The sequence below is a fragment of the Channa argus genome, chromosome 21, assembly GCF_033026475.1.
Source record: "Channa argus isolate prfri chromosome 21, Channa argus male v1.0, whole genome shotgun sequence".
NCBI classification, from domain to species: domain Eukaryota; kingdom Metazoa; phylum Chordata; class Actinopteri; order Anabantiformes; family Channidae; genus Channa; species Channa argus.
Genome location: NC_090217.1, coordinates 18,207,235 through 18,225,021, shown reverse-complemented (window position 1 = coordinate 18,225,021; position 17,787 = coordinate 18,207,235). Strand labels below are relative to the sequence as shown.

Here is a 17,787-nt window from a genome sequence, read left to right as displayed (position 1 = left end):
TGAGAGATCAAACATCTAGTTGACACTGAACAGCAGCCTTGGTATAACCATGACCTGGATGACTGAGAATCTTTACAGATAATCTTTCCTCATCAGTAATGGCTTAGGCTGTGCATCAGAAATGTTACATTGTATTCTATTTAAAAAACATTAAATAATCAATCATATAAAGATTCTTTCAAGCTCAAGTTGAAACCTTTTTTAAGTGAGCCAAATTTGAGGTATTCTCAGTTCCAAAGTCAAATCACCTCACTCGCACGTTCCTATCACATATATATCACATATCACTGATAGCCAAATTTGTAGAACATTCTCGAACTCCCAAAACTGATAAAATTACTATAATTAATTATTATTATTTTTTAATGTTTTCCTATTTCTTGAAACCCCAAATGCCAGATGTATAAAGTGGAACTGGACACACATATGACTTGTACAGAAACCAAGCTCTTTATGGAGCATTGACACAAGTGCTACCTGCTGAGTGATCTAGAACACAGATACATCCTTAAGTGAGACACTCATCTAAGATGAAACCCAAACATTCGTACCAATCAGCATATAACAGTTTAAACACAACTTATTACTTATTCAATTCACCTTTATTTATCTAGCGCCAATTCACAACAAAGTCATCTCAAGGCACTTTACAGAATAAAGTCAAGACTATAAAGATGTATAGAGAGAACCCAACAATTCCCCCTTAAGCAAGCCCTAGGCAACAGTGGAGAGGAAAAACTCCCTTAAATGGAAGAAACCTCAAGCAGAACCAGGCTCAGGGTGGGAGGCCATCTGCCTCGACCGGTTGGGGTGAGTGGAAAGTGAAGAGAGAAAACAAAAGGATAAAAAAAACATTGGGCAGGTTGGTAGGACCAGTAGCTGCTAAGTGGAAAACACACAGCTGCAAACCCGAGGACACCTGCAGAAAGGGACAGAGAGAGGGAGACAGAAAAGGACAAAGACAACTACAGGAGAAAACACACAGAGTTAATGTCATGAAGTGGTGACAATTGTGGGCTGAGAGGAAAAGAGAGTGACAGGAGGAAAGGAGCTCAGTGCATCGGGGGGTGGGTCCCCCAGCAGTCTAAGCCTATAGCAGCATAATTATAACTAACTATATGCTTTATCAAAGAGGAAGGTTTTAAACCTAGTCTTAAAAGTAGAGAGGGTGTCTGCTTCCCGAACCTGAACTGGGAGCTGGTTCCACAGGAGAGGAGCTTGTTAGCTAAACCATTCTAGCTTTGGAAATTCTGGGAACTAGTTCCAGTCAGCACTCTTTCAGCATCATTTTGGATTAATTGCAGGCTCTTTAGGGAGTTACTGTAGTCCAACCTAGAGGTATCAAATGGACTAGTGTTTTGGTATCAATTTGACAGAGGATGCTCCTAATTTTGGCTATGATCCACAGATGGAAGGAGGCCGTTCTAGAGATTTGTTTTATATGTGAGGTAAAGGACAAATCCTGGTTAAAAATAACTGCAAGGTTCCTTGCAGTAGTACTGGAGGCCAGACTTATGCCATCTAGAGTAACAATATGGTTGGACATCACATTTCTGATATTTTGGGCCCCAAATACTGAGACTTTAGTTTTGTCTGAGTTTAGAAGTAAAAAATTGAGGGAAATCCACAATGTTTTTAGAGATTTACGCCTAATATGTACAACCTTACCATAATATGCATTTTCAGCACCAACTGTCAACAATATTATGCATTTTTTGCAAAACTCTTGCCATTAAAATATGTCACCTCCATTTAGTAATTTGGGTTGCTTTGATGCCTCACATAATTTAATTCAAATGCTAAATAATTTACATGAATTAAAAACAAAGTTGGACACAGATTTCTCTTTTTTACCCAATTTAAAACCAACCTGTAAAGTAATTGGTCTGCAGTTATATAGCACTCAAAGCGCTTTACATTGCTTCCTATTCACCCAGTTGCACTCAATATCACGCACTCACACAGATGGGGAGCTGCTATGCAGCTGGCCAACACTCAGCGGGAGCAACCAAGTTGGGGTTCAGTGTCTTGCTCAAGGACACTTCGACATGCCACTGAAGAAGCCGGGAATTAAACCAACAACTGCAAGGTCGTTGGACAGCCGAGCTACCTTTCTGAGCCACATTCACCCCTAAGTAGAGGTAACGCATGTTATTTGTTATGTTGCCTTAAGGTGTCAACAGCAATCAAAGGAAGGCACAGTACAGATTCATAGAAAATGTATTGTGTAGATATATAGAACATTTACATTTAGCGGACGCTTTTATCCAAAGTGACTTACATGAGGTACAAGGCAGCAAAATATAGAAACAAAATACCTCCACTTCTCTAGATACAAGTCAACTTTTATATCGTGCTATGATTCCGACACCAGTGACTGGAAAGAAATCTGTCTAAAAGCTGATGCCATACGCTGGCAAATTTAAAGAATCATCAACTGACAGGAGCTTTGTGTTATGAGTGTAATCTGTCACTGCAAATCATCAGGAGCTTACAGTAACACTTAGATTAGAATTTATTTAATAACATGAAAATATGAGTTTACGACAGACATTAGAACATATTCCGAAAGATTTTAGAAGAAACCGATGACAGTGATGCTGTTACAGTATACTGACAGTGCTGCAGCCTTTTTCTGGAGGCATCAGGACACTGACTTTTCTTAGGTAATGCAGAAATAATAAGCTAATTGTATTGGCTGGACATGTTCATTAAAGCTCTGTCTAATTGAGGTGGTGAATTAGTAACCCATGTTGCAGTTACAAACCAGCAGAAGAGATAATAAATGGAGGGACAGAGAAAGGAAATTACCTGCAGAGTGAGCATGTGATAACCTCAATGACATACTAGGAGAGATTATGGCACTGAGCTTTATGGTGATGGAGAAATTAGATGCATGACAGCATTTACATTTTTTTCTCATGTTTATTTTGTTTACCAGTTGGATACAGCAGTGTGTAACTTAATTAAATTCACGCTAGTAAAATCTATCATATGCTGGCATACATGTGTCGGGGTTTTGTATAGGTTCCCAGAATTTCCAAAAGTAGAATGGGAGGTAGAGCCTTTAGCTATCAAGCTCCTCTCTTGTGGAACCAGCTCCCAGTTCAGATTCGGGAAGCAGACACCCTCTCTACTTTTAAGTCTAAGCTTAAAACCTTCCTCTTTAATAAAGCATATAGTTAGTTATAGTTATGCTGCCATAGGCTTAGACTGCTGGGGGACCCACCCCCCAATGCACTGAGCTCCTTTCCTCCTCTTGACCATCTCTCCTCTCCTCTCACCCCGCAATTCTCACCACTGTATGTCATTAACTCTGTGTGTTCTCTCCCGTAGTTGTCTTTGTCCTCCTCTGTCCCCCTCTCTCTGTCCCTTTCTGCAGGTGTCCCCCGGCTTTGAAGCTGTGTGTCTTCCAGCGTGCAGCTACTGGTCCTACCAATCTGCCCGATGTTTTGTTATTGCTTTTTGTTGCTCTGTTCTTTTCTCTCTCCCCTTTCCACTCACCCCAACCGGTCGAGGCAGATGGCCGTCCACCCTGAGCCTGGTTCTGCTGGAGGTTTCTTCCGTTAAAGGGAGTTTTTCCTCTCCACTGTTGCCTATGGCTTGCTCCAGGGGGAATTGTTGGGTTCTCTTTATATATCTTTATAATCTTGACTTTATTCTGTAAAGTGCCCTGAGATGACTTTGTTGTGAATTGGCGCTATATAAATAAAGTTGAATTGAATTATAGGACCCAAAAAGCAACACTGCGAGAGGGATGTGAAATGCAAGTAACTTTTATTTTGTAAGAAACAACTATGAAGGGAATTCAAATCTAAACAGAGGCTAGACTGAATAACAGTGAACACAACACACAAACTAGGCACATGAACCAAGGAATTTAACAATAAACCAAAAATACCATAATCTGAACACAGGAGCGTGAACACAAAAAATGACCAGAGCTAAAGAAAACTGAGATAGAATACCAAGGTGCACACTTATACAAAAACTGAGATGGGGTAGACAAAGGAAACAAACAAGAGAAAAGGGCAAAATGCTGACTTGGGCCAAGAACTAAATACGAATTACTACAGAGTACCAGACAGGGAAAAGATAACTAGGGCGATTAAAAAAGTAGGACAAGGAACAACTAGGAAATTATCTAGAAAGTGAACATGTGCACATCAAAGAAGGGTGGGAATCGATACGAGAAGCAAACCGGGTGACATTTAGCAAACGACAAAAAAAAAGGGAGCTGCAATAAGACAGACAGAAACCACAATGGGAAACAAACCAGGATATTTAGCTAATTACAAAAACAGGGATACAATTGGAATGACAAGAAAAAACACAACCAAACCTCAGACCAAGATACAGATGACAGAAATCTACATGAAGAGAGTCAGGAGTCCAAAAAAATCATGCCATACATAACAGGAATACAGGGCATTTCATGAATAACAAAGATAATGAACTGACAGGTAACTAAGGTGAGAGCTGGGTTTGAAAAGGCAGGGGAACAGGTGAAAACAATTGTGAACAGTGATGACTGGTGTAGCTGGAGAAATGAACTGGGGACAGGAAGTGTTGAAAAGAGGTACAAAATAAAAGTCCAAGACAGGATGTGAATATGAGGGCCAGGTCATGACAAGAAGCATGAATGTATGTATGTATAATTCTTAATATTTAAACATGGTTACTACTCCAGGCTAATACAGTTTTATTGAATCCAACCTTACTCTTCTTCTAATGTAGACAAGCATTTGTTCATTTTGGATGAAGTCATGTTGAATTGAACAATGCAAATTAGCATGGAGTTATAATTCTGCACTTACAAATGCAAGTCAATGCTCATGTATTAGTGCACACATGATTGGCTAGAGCTGACCCACCTACTGTAACCCCAAGGATCCTGACAAGGTATAAGGTTTTAAAGGATGCAATGCTAAATCAGTGGATAGGCAGTCCTCAGGGCAAGGATGAGCAGTTGTTTACTCCTGGAAAGAGGATTAAATGGAGGTCATCTCCATCAAACTGGAAGCATTACTTGATGGTACTTATCCCCCACCTAGGGCACAGATGTACTTGCTGTTTACCAAAGCACAGACAACAACAGCGTCATTGGCATCATTGTTAACATACGTCTTTACGTAGTTTGTGCATGTCTGGAAGATTTAAAAGGTTAACCACAAGGGGACAGACTCTCGCCTAATCATTCCTGATGATCATTTCTTCTTCATGAACTTCTGCATTACCACAACATAAACAGAAGTCATGGCAACACTTGAAGAGGTTGATTGTGAGATCATGGCAAAAAAAACCAAGACATTAAAAAAGCCATAAGAAGGCATAAATGGTGGGTATGTAGATTATAAGTAAGTGAGGACGGACACATTTTTCCAACAAACCTTTTCAGTATTATTGTTGAAAAGGTTTTATTATTGGTGTGAAGCTGCTACTTAGATTGTTTCATACTGCCCAACCAGTAACATGCAGTATTAGATCTAGCGTACCCTAAACTTTCCTCTGGATCAATAAAGTACAGTATCTATCTATGTGTATTGTTGATTTCTGACGTGTGCAATGAATGACTCAAAGCAATGCAGGCTGTGCAAGAGTCCAATTTTGCATAGGGAAACACATAGTTGGCCTTTAGAACACAGTCTTTGAAACCATTCCAGTGGGTTTACACCTGACCTTAATGACACACACAATGGTCAAGTCAGTCAACCATCCCCATGAATGGGGACCTCAAGGTCCTGAGAACTTGTCCTTGTGAAATTTATCTAAGATGAAGTAAATGAATGAGACCTGAGAGTCCCAAGCAGGCAGGTAAAAGTGAAGAAGCTTTTATGATGAGGGGCAAAACATCTTCAAGAAGTTCCAGTAGCACCACATCCTGGATTACCCAGAAAGACTCACCTTTTTAGACAAAGATTATCACCTGAGTCTCTGTAACATGTTGCAAGTTGACACACATTGCTTAGTGTTATGAGCAGAACAGACAGTGTAGTTAATGTGTTGCATTTGCCATATAGGCCAATGATCAGAAATGGAAAAATAAAGCTAAAAATACTGTAGCCTCAAGTTGGGACTTACAGTACCGGGGCTTTGGGCACAGCTACAGCCTGAACATATTTGGTAAAAGTTCATTTAAAGTTAAAGAACTTATCCTTACTTTCCGCAAATTATATTTGCCAATGTTTTTAAAAAGGAGATCAAAGGCAATAACATGAAGAGATTAGATTGTACAACTTTTTGTTTTCTTTCACAGTTCAGAAGTTCAGACATATGTTTCTCATTTTGTTATAACAAATCCTGTTAAAAGACTAAAAGCTATGATGTGGCTCAAATCCATTTGTTCCAACTGAAGAAGTAAATCTCACAAATATATAGTTTAGTTTTTCAAAAACATGTTCATACAAAAACAAATGTGGGATGTTGTGTGAAATATAACTTAAAATGAAATGCAATAATTATAAAGCATTTAAAACCCAGTCTATGTAATAGGAGATAGCAATGTGTCATAGTTAATGGACCCTTTACAGTTTTTAATACATAATCCAATTTTCATGCATCTTTAAACTAGATAAAGGGAACCAATACAATAAATCATTATTTGTATGGATGTAAATTACACTTATTTATTGTGGAAAAGAATCAGATCTATAGGATTATCAGTTTATTTGAAGGTGAAATTAGAGTCTGGTAAGTGAATTGAAGGCATGACAATCAGGTGAGAATCTATAAGCTCTGCGTTTAAAAGACAAATCTGGGTTATTCACTATCAAAGACTCATTTCAGCATTTGGACCTGCTTTGCTGCCCCTGGGCAGTGGGCTAAATTCTGTCCATCCCACCTATGATAACCAAAAAGTGCACACACTAGTTGCTGAAGACTCAGGCTTAAATGTAACATTTCTCTCATTAGTCTCAATCAGGTTCCCTTTCTCTGTAGTTGCTTCAAAAGACGCCGTCACTGATATTAAATTAGCTTTTTTTGGTTCTAGTTTGATTAGATGCATTTGATTAGATTACATGTAAATGAATGCCATTAAACTTCCCTTTGACTTCACTATATTAAAATATCTCTCTACTTGTAGCTAAAAAATGCCTCCAGATGACATGACTTGGAAGAACTTTTAGTTAAGATTATGCCAACTCCTTGCTCATACTATGGAGCTTAATCATGGTCAACCTGCTTTTGACATCATCTGAGCCCCTAATGATAAAAAAAAAATCCCCTGGGTGATGTCATCTGGAGAAGTTTTTCAGCTAGAAGCAAAGAAATATTTGGATACAGGAAAGTCAGAGGGACATTGAAAAGGATTAATGTAAATTTACACCCCGAACTAAAGCCATAGAAAACACGTGGAAAATTGATGAAGCCATCCTATAAGGAAATCTGATCACAGTTTAGATCATATTTATTCTAAAACAGAGAAAATGCTAAAGGACTTACAAATCTGAAATTTTGATCCTGCTTTTTTACAATAAAAATACAAAATATAATTGTAGGCCTTTAGAATTTAATCTATATTTCATTATTATAACTAACTATAACTAACTATAGCCACATACAAGACCTTGTGGCTTTCACAGAACACACAGTGATTTAGACACACTTGCCTAATGCATCTATACCTCTTCAGCATTTGGCTTAAACCCATCTCCAACATACTGCCAAGATACTTTGAACAACTGAATATCAGGGCTCATGGATAAATTTCCATTTGGCTTTTTGGCTGAAAGCTGAGGGTTCTGGCTAAATGAATGATAATCACATGTATTCTGTTTTGAAGCCATTTCATTAGCACATGGAGTGTATGTGATTATGATATTGTTCTCTAGCTAATCTCCTGAGATATTCTTTCTGCCTGAACAGGTCAGCTAGAAAAAGAGGGGTGAAGAACAGGATATTTTACATTGCCAGCTGGAGGTGAAGGTGATAGAACTGGAGTGAGTTGTGTGGCACAGAAAACTGACTTTGGCCAGAGCCAGATTCTTTTTTAAAGTCAGAGTTCTTTAAGTTGTTTTGAAGTCAGAGAGAACTGATGTGGGATGAAGTATGGAGATTCCTCTCTAACATGGTGTTGTGAAGGCGATTCAGCACAGATAAGAAGAATTTGCCAACAGCAGCTCTGCTCTCAGTTGAGTGAGCTTTCAACAACCATGCTTTGCACTACCAGCTCAGTGGCAGTAGACAGATAGGCAGGGAGACAGATAGCAGAGTGCATTAGAGCATGGCTCACCTGCCTCTTCTGCTGCTCCCCTTCAAACAAATTTAGAGTTGCTGAGTTCTTACAGCTGTGCATGTGCTCACTCATCAGCTGTCAGTCTGAAAATGATGTAGCATAGCCATGTCTCTTGCCTCTGTCTGCTCTATCATCACCTTTTTTCTTAGTCCAGATGTGAACCAAATAGTCCACTTTGCTTTCTGGTTCTGTCTCATCATGCCTGCGATGTGGCTGGATGAACAACCCTGCAGAGATCTGCACTACAGTCATCACCTGAGGATATCAGCCTGAGCAGCAACATGCACAGCATCACATCCATCAGGCTGCTGGTTATGACTTATGCAATGAGAAAGGTGCAGCTGGGGTTCACGTCTGTATACAAAAACATTTCAGCTACCATTAGTATTGTTTAACCCCATTTAGGAAAATGACGTTGGACAAAAAGCTGTTTGCGTTTTGTGCTGGTGGGCTGCTGTGCCATTCTGTGTTGGCCTAATCTGCATTATTGCCAAATTACCGCCAAAAGGACAATTTTTCATTTGTGAGAAAACCTTGCTGTAAGTCTAAAGCAAACACATTTCTTTCTCTTTCAGGAAGGATAATAAGAATTTGGCATTAGCTGTCTGCTTCAGTGTAGGTTGGCATTTAAAGGCAAGGATATTGTCGCAAGACAGGTCTTTTCTCTGTTCAGGGCTCTTGTAGAACTGTAGTAACCACAACTGTATATGATAAGCTCAGTAAAAAAAGGAATTAATATTTAGCTGAAGTTGGTTTAACCTTTGAGAAAGATGTACCAGCACCCAAAATATTTATGTCTGTTAGATGGACCCAAGGCTAGCTTAAAAAAATCCTGATTAAAGAGGTTTTTAAGGTTGTTCTGTTTGTACAAAGAAGAAATACTGGTGTTACCATTACCTGATGACATTAGTGTATGAATGTTAAAATCATGTTAAAATGAACTACACTTACAGGCTACATACAGAATATAAGTACTGTACAAGCTGACATGTCAAAATGTAATCAAGTATTAAGATATTTGTTTGGCATTTTGTGCTGTATTGTGTTTTTTTCTTCCTCCAATTCTCTGCATTTTATGTTTCTATTACTATAACTATATTTGTGGTACATAATTATAAGGTATTGAGTCATGATTATGAGGTAAAGTCCCTACATTTGTAATAAATACATTACACTAAGTGAGATGTGTTTTTGTGATGTCCTCCAAGTCTTTAGTCTGGGTGGGAACATGTGAACAGGGCCCGTTTGGGAACCAAACGTGTGCAGTGGGCAAACCTACAGACTTCATACATTTATACATTTGTCATATACTGTATATAAATACTATATATGTTTTTAAAAAATATGTTGTTCCCATAAAATTAACCAGAGCATAATGTAATTACATGAGCAAAAAGCTACTGTAACACAAGCAGACATAACAATTTATGAAATCATCTATGAAAGTGCAATAATCCATACTTATAATTAAATGCAATTTGTTCAGAATGTGCTCACGTCATGGTTGGTCAGGCTCGATAATTGAGTCAATATAGGCCATGTGGTGGGAATACTGCTTTTCCAAAATTTGGCATTCTTTTCCTGCTTCTTATGCAGCATGCAGCTGGGCTAATTGCACAGATGATCTTCAGAAATGGAAGCTGCACGCCTTTTAGTGGAGCTCCTATACACTTAAACATTATCAGCTTGAAAAATGACATCAAAACATACTAAGATGAAATGGACACTGGCAGTGGGTCAGTTTGAATTTTGTCCTGGTGCAGCTGGGGTTTATTTACCCAGAGGAAGCCGACTGCTCTTCTCCAGCTCTGCTCTGCATTTTCACACCACTGACCTTACTGCTACAGTATAATGCTTTGTGAGATTTAAAGCTGCTTCGTGTGTCCTGAAATTCTTCTTCTTTTTTTGAAAACATGACATATTCTGCTAGTGATTTTGAGTTGTTTCTGCCTTGTTCCAGAGATCGTATGTAAATGTTAGTACAGATAGTGATGGCACCTTTGGGGAAAAGCTGACTGGAGAAGCTTCACTATCACAGATGTAGCAGTTCACTGGGCAGAAAAGCCCTCTGGGTAACTATGTGTGGGTCTTGTGGTCTGATGAAACAGCTGGATTTCAGTGTGTTTCTGATCTGTTTTTTGGACAACCAAAATCTGAATGTTTTCTCCTCCTGCAAACGTTTCACTTTAAGCAAATAAAGGCTGGATATCCGAGGTGTGAAGTGTTAACATCATTATTCTGCTGCCAAAGGCTAAGATGCAGATAATAGGAATTTAATTAACTAATCAGTTATAATCCCAAAAGATGTGTTAATAATATAGTATTTATATACAGTATATAATAAATGTATAAATGTATGAAGTCTATAGGTTTGCCCACTGCACACGTTTGGTTCCCAAACTGGCCCAGTTCACATGTTCCCACCCAGACTTTACCTCATAATCATGACTCAATATCTTATAATTATGTACCAGAGATGTAGTTGGCAGAGATGGGAATTCCTCAGAACTTGGCTGAGATGCATTACATTTTCAAGATGTTTTCTGTATCACAGTAATTCTGTGACAGTTGTCAGTACGCATCAAAAAAGAACAGCGATTATAGATGTGCGAACAAATATCAACTTGCACATGAAATAGAAAAATCATGCTACCATAGATACAGAGAGTTATGCTGTTAGCTGTGCACTGTATTCGAAAACTGCTTGGTAATGCTTAGTTTTCACACAAGGTGTAATTAAACAAATTGTGATAACATAAATCCTAAATTAGATGCACATGGCAAATCACATTTGCATTAGTAATTGTTAGATAAAATCAACAAATTTTTTACTTTTAAGAGTCAATTAGAGCCACAGCTGCTGGAGTACAAAGACAACATCCAAGGCTGTTTGTTATTACGTTTTACAGTTTCTAATGTTTCTACTACAGAGTCTCAAACAATGCATGCTGGGAACTTTACTACTACGCCATTATTCCTATATCAATGTATAGATTAGTAACAGACACTGTGGCTGTGCTGATTGACCCTTGTTTTTTAAGGCAAGTTCTGAAGTGTTCTGTTTCACACACCATCAATTTAATGAACATGATCTTGTAATTATTAAATGTGAAGTCGTATTAAGAAGATGAGTTTCCATAGAAACACATCAATTCTAAAATTAGAGAATAGCTTTAAATCTATAGTCAGCTTGCCGCCGTGTGAGCTCTACTGTTGCTCCACTGATCTTTTTACAATCAGAAATGTTTTCAGGATCTCAAAATCTGAAACAGTTTGGAGAAACAAACATTTTTTCCTCTTGCTCTGTGCTTAATTGCTTGTACCAGTTGTTTAACTGAACCATTGTAACCAGCTGTATAATTTTTGCTAACAGGAGAATTTGATGAGCGTTACTTTTTACTTTTAATGCACTTCCTGAAGGACTCAGCACTTTCACAAGAGTGGGCATGTTCTCCTTGTACCTGTGTGGGTGCTTCGTGTTCCTGTCCAGGGTCTAACCTTAATCTTGTATAACACTCCACAGTAGCATGCAATATGAAGAATTTTCACTAAATGTTAACATTCCTGAAACTATTTTCACTTAGGATTCTCTGATATGCCATAGAAACACCCCAATCAACCAGCAGGTTCCAACCCACAACTCTCTTGAGTTGACAGTGTTAACCACTGCATCACCCTATTACTCTCTTCAATACACAACCAAGGCAATAACTATGAAAATCCGAGTCACATAATGAAAACTTCTGACAGCAAATACACAGATGAAGGCATCTGATTTCTCTAATACCAACCAGCTATCCACAGCACATGGTGTCCTGCAGAGCAAAGCAGCCCTACCAAAAAAATTAAATCAGTGGACTAAGCAAGACCACATTAAGTTTGGAGCTTACCACAGGGCATGCTGGGATCAGACAGAGAGGAGAAAAGAGAGTTTGCACCTGCTGCAGCTGTCGGATTTCACTCCTCTCTTATTGTTTGCCATTGGTCTGCTCTGCTAGTAGCTCTCTCCCTCTCTTTCAGTCTTAGACACACAAACACACTTGACATTGAAAACAGCAGCATGGCATTGCCTAACTGGGTCAGTTTGTAGTTTCAAGGGGTGACATTTTGAAACAGAAAATGCACAGAGGATGCCTCTGCTGCTGCTGGGCTCGTGCATAAAGTCCCAAGACATTAACACTAACCAGGACCTAAAATGCCTGATTTCACCATAGATTTTCCAAACAACTGTGACGCCCATTGTTTACAAGAACATACATCACCGTCTTGTCCACATTTTAAAAAGAAAGCCATGAACAGACAAAAGCTTCTGTTCTCCAACACTAGTCTGCTGCTATAGTTAAGTTTTTTTAATTTTGTCACCTTTTCTCTCCAGTGCTCACTGACCCAGTTGCTGTGGTCTGGTACGATGACTGTGCAGCAAAGTTGACAGAGAACAGGAGCAGATTCATTATCAAGAGACACACACACTTTGCTCGATTCAGAGTTAGTTTCACTTTATAGTCCTAAACTTTCCAACAGTACTACAGTAACAGTAAACTACAGTAGTTTTACGAGTTTTCAGCACAAATATTAATAATCATTTTGAATGTTTATTAAGACATTTTTGGGCCCACTAATTGTAGCATGAAAATTCCAAACATAGGCAGCATTTCTTCAATACTGAAAATCAGTCATAGTGCCCCATCTCATGTCAGCGAATTGGATAAGGCACATTGTATGTATGTATGTAGTTATCAGAAGTTGGAAGGTGAAAGTAACTGAGCCTGCACATTGAAGAATGCATTAGATATTAATTTCTTCTGGATAACATCATGAATGTACAGCGAATCAGACATTCCAAAAGACAGCTTTGATAGTTTAAGAGTGAAGCACTTGTAAATGGACTATTCATGCCAAGATGCCCGCACGTCTTCTATTAACAGATAAATGCGATAGATAGATAGAGAGAGAGAGAGAGAGAGAGAGAGAGAGAGAGAAAGAGAGAGACAGAGAGAGAGAGAGAAAGAGAGAGAGAGCACTGTGCTGTGCCTGCCACAAGCACTCCTACTTCAGGCAGCTGTTGTCATGGTTACCCATCTCCACACATACTATATCTGTACAAACATGTACATGAATGCCTCAAGCGCACATGGACAGATACGTGTACAAACACACAGACACACACACAAACAGTTACCGATACCGAGGAAAGAATCAGTAAAGAGAAATCGAGATGAAGAGAGAAATCAAGGGAAAAAAAAGAGTGGTATATGCTCCAGTGATGGAACAAGTGGGAAGAAAAGCCAAACTGCCAGGGCAAATCCATCCACTCATCCATCTCCTCATTCTTCCATCAAGCCATCCTCCCATCAAATCTAAGACAATGCAAAAACATCAAACAAGGACACACACAATCTTTCTGTACACAGGTCATGATGATTTAAATAAGTGATGGGGAACCTTGAGATGTGACAGCAGAGATGCAGTGTGACATTCAGAAAGCTCAGACCAACAGGCAGAGATGGATTTAGGCACAGAGAGGGTGGAGTTGTGGGGGAGTGGGGCAGCTCCAGTTCATGACTAATGCAATAAATAAACAGGGAAGAATATCCCTTTAGTCACACACTGAGGCACAAAACGTACTACACTTCCAATCTAATGTGGCTTTTTTTTAAAAAAGCTTTTTCACAAACAAAACCACAATATCTCCCCAGCATGCACCTTGTCTGTGCACATGGACAGAAAACCATTTCTAGTCAAAGCAAATACAGTAAGACAACTGGGTCCTGCTAAAACCCAACACAGCAAAAAGAAATATGCATTAAAACTTAATGTCTTACCTGTTGAAAACAATGCAGTCGTCGAGTAGTTGAACATGAAAAAGAAAAAGACAAAAAGAGAATCTGCTATCAGTACTGAACAGAACAAACCGTGACAAACATGAAGCATGTAAACATGTATTTGTAACAAGATGGATATTATTTCTGACAGCTTCGGATTCAGGATCCGAGGCTGATGGGGATGGTGATGAGTGATGAGTCTGCATGTCTTTGCAATCCAGACGAGTCCAGTGCATTTTAGATTAATGAGTTTGGTGTTTTTTTATCTCCCATTGATGGAGGTTTCGTAATTCAGCAGTTTATTGATACGCCTTCTGGCTTATGGGTAGGTGCAGTTTACCATTTCTGAAGCAAAATTATTGCCATTATTGCCATTTAACAAGGAAATAACATTCAAAATAGCAAATAAGGTAAAGACGCTTCAGCACTGCTCTACAGGAACAACACTTGGTCGTGGCTGCACTAGGTTGTTGATTTGTTGCAGGCCCTAAATCTTCACACAGTCAGCAGCTTTTTTTTAGCTATCATCCTTGTTTTGTTTAATATGGGTATGTGCTAGAATTCCAACAAACAGTAAGGCTCCCACATTATTGTTCTTTGTTTATGCATCAGCAAGTCCTCTTTAACCTCCCATAGGTTAAAGCACTAGTTTATATTTATTTATAAAGGACTAATACTTAATAACCCCCCGAGTCCATACTGCATTAGGTGAAAGCTTTTCTGTATGTTGCACCTTATGTCTGGAATTTGCAACTTGATTTGTAAAATTCCATTCCTCTTAGGGGATTGAAATCTCGGCTGAATAATTCAGCTGCCTTTTGAACAAGCTCTTGATGCTTAAGGAGTAGTTTAGAACCTTATGTATTTAGATTAGTGCAAGTAATTTTCTTTTTATCTACATAGCTGTTGGGTTGTTTTTTACACTTACACATTTTTTCATTTTGATATTGTGATATATAGACACATACCTGTACTTTATAATTAATTCAAATGGGTCATTATTCCCAGCTGCATTTAGCATCTATTTTTCCAAATGAGAACTGTGGATTTGTCGTCTATCACTTTAATTGGAGCGTGTTTAGGAGAGTGCTGCAGAATGGTACACTTCCCGTAATGCATGCTCACAGGCTTATTTGTTAGGCCTCTATGCTCATGTCTTTTAAAATCAGAGCTATGAACGACATTTACGACAGTTGCCACAGGGTGTATATGTAAAATCTAAGTTTCGCATAAACGCATTTTACCCCACACATTTCTCACTTTCCCTTAGTAACATTATCCAATTAGGTACCGTGACACCATTTGAAATGAATCAACACCTCTCTGGAAGTAATTGAAAGGATTATTGAAGTGGGTTTCCAAACTTTAAACTTTTTCCAAACTTGTGTCTTTTCTTTTAGGATATGTCCACTCCCTGTTTCGTTACCAAAGATAGATCACAAACTGAACCGAACACTACCCCTCTTACTGACAGCAAGACAAGACTGTGGCTTAAGTACTTTCAAAAATGTTTAACCAGACCACTTAAATAAAGAAAAAATAATATAAGAAAAAAGATCCAGTGATACTGTGATATTACACCTGCTTTTTTCTTGTGTGAATGTAGCACCTGCGATTCACATGTGATCAGCGTAAGGTTCACCTGCTTTTTGCAGATGTTTTGTCAGGACGTTTTCACCTGCTTTTTGCAGATTATTCTGGACATTTCCACCTGCTTTTTAAATATGTTTGTGAAACACCTGTTTTTTCATTTGTCGTTTGGTACTAGACTTGCTTTTTTCATGTGAAAATGTAGCATGTGCAATTTACATGTCATCAGCATAATAATCATCAGCTTTTCACACATGTCTGTGTTTGGGGCAGACGCGTGAACAGACGAAGATGACCCATAAACACACTAACTTGTACACGTGTCATTGGTCAAACGTTACTCGAAAATTTCTATAAACCAACACACCTTTCATGTGACATGAAAGTGCAGACTCTCCCACGGTAAGAAGCTGTAGGTATTTCCTGGATTTGGTCCTCTTTTTATCCATGCTTTGTATTTTTCATTCTTGTGCCAACAACAATCTTCAGGCGTGTTGGCACAGTCATGTCCGTCTCCGTGTCTTCGAGAGTGGAACCGGGTAACACATTAAAACAGACTGGCTGATCACAGTCACACACAGAGGCCCAGGTGAGACCCAGGTGTAACAGTATTAATTTTAGACTAGTTTATTTTTCCATCTACTAAGAGAACTAGCTACTGAATCACACTGCTATTTATTGTGAAACACATCCAGTTACTGTTTCAAGCACTTTATCCAAAACCCAAGAACAGACCTTGATAACTTCAAGCATTTTCAAGGATGTCAAGCACCCGTATGAACCCTGACCACTCAGATTTTTCTTCTTTAAGGTCGGTAACAATGACTATTACTAGTACATTAATTTATTTTTACATCAATAAGGAAGAAGAGAATGAGCTTGGCGTGCAACATTAGGGGTTAAGACAAATTAAAACTCATTTGTCATGATATAAAAACTAAATCAAGAAACTGATATCAAACACATTCACACAGGCCATTAAACACACCCTGAACCACTCTCGGTATACAAATAACGCTCAGTGAGGAAAATGCAGAGGGGCTAATGGATCTCCAATAAACCTTTAGTGGTTTTAGAGGTGGTTCCAAACACATTCAGCTGGAACAAGCCCATGACAACCACCATTAAGTCCAATATTGAAAGCTCAGAGTCAATGTGTGTCTCTGGACATCTCACACTTATGTGCCCAGCCGTGCTGTGCTGCTTTACCTGGGAATAGGAATGTTAAGTGAGCACATTACATGGATTACATGTCCCAAGAGTGTGACTTTGCAACACACAAGCTGTCCGTCGATTCTGTTGTCCCTCTACAGTTTTACTGAAACACCTGGGGCACAATTCCTAATTCTGAACCACTGCACTGTCAGCTGCATAGGCAGTCAGGAGCAGTAGAGCTTTGTCTCCCTCTACTGGCTGCAATCTAACATGACCACTGGCCATTTATTCTGCATGTAAACACAATTATTCCAGCCACAGGTTTCCAGAAAAGCCAATGCACAGCCTCCACAGCTGAAAAGAATTTATCATTATGGACCACGATCTGATTTTGAATTCTGTCAGTACTGTAGAGGGTGTGGGTGAAACCATTTGTTCAGGATGTTTCAAGAAATAAATTTGCCCTAACTCAAATGGATAAATCACTTTTTGTTAATGGGAGCATGTGGAGTCCACATATACGTAGACTCTGGGCTCTGGTTTAAGAAGCACTTATTCACTAAATTCAACACTTAAAATCATTCCTTAAATGTAGTTTCAGAACCACTTCAAAAGCAGCTTAAAAACACACAGGAGGGTTGTAGTACATGAAGATGGCGAAGCAGTAGCAGTGCAAGAAGGAGTGTGTCAGACACAGAGAAGGACAAAGATACAAGTGTGATGAGTTGCTGCAGGAAAGCTGCAGCTGGAAGAAGAAGCACATGCCCAGCAGTCAGTCCTACATCACAAAGAGGCCTGAATCAGCAGGATACACTGGTGATGATATCACAGCTGTCTCAGCTTGGTTTCAGACACTACACATTTGAACAATGTAAGAAACATTTTTTTAGGCTGTCAAATAACCAACTTTGTGGTAGTGCTGCACCAAAGTAGAGCTTGTGAGTGTCTGTCTGAGTCTGATTTTTGCAGTGCATCCCACACTGT

The 17,787-nt window shown here is 39.0% G+C and overlaps 1 protein-coding gene across 27 annotated transcripts in view; it reads right to left on the bottom strand.

The window, feature by feature from the left end:
• Positions 1-17,787, bottom strand: part of plekha5 (pleckstrin homology domain containing, family A member 5) — a 220,552-nt gene that overhangs the window by 116,986 nt on the left and 85,779 nt on the right. Inside the window, exon 4 of one of the 27 annotated variants that reach the window (XM_067489784.1) lies at positions 3,761-4,979. The exons of 24 other annotated variants lie outside the window; for them this stretch is intronic. In XM_067489784.1, the coding sequence (XP_067345885.1) occupies positions 4,928-4,979 (52 nt within the window). In that variant the 3' untranslated portion in view covers positions 3,761-4,927. Of the gene's footprint in view, positions 1-3,760; positions 5,051-10,637; positions 13,799-17,787 lie in introns of those variants that run through there. 2 more of the 27 variants (XM_067489785.1, XM_067489783.1) reach the window with 2 other exon arrangements.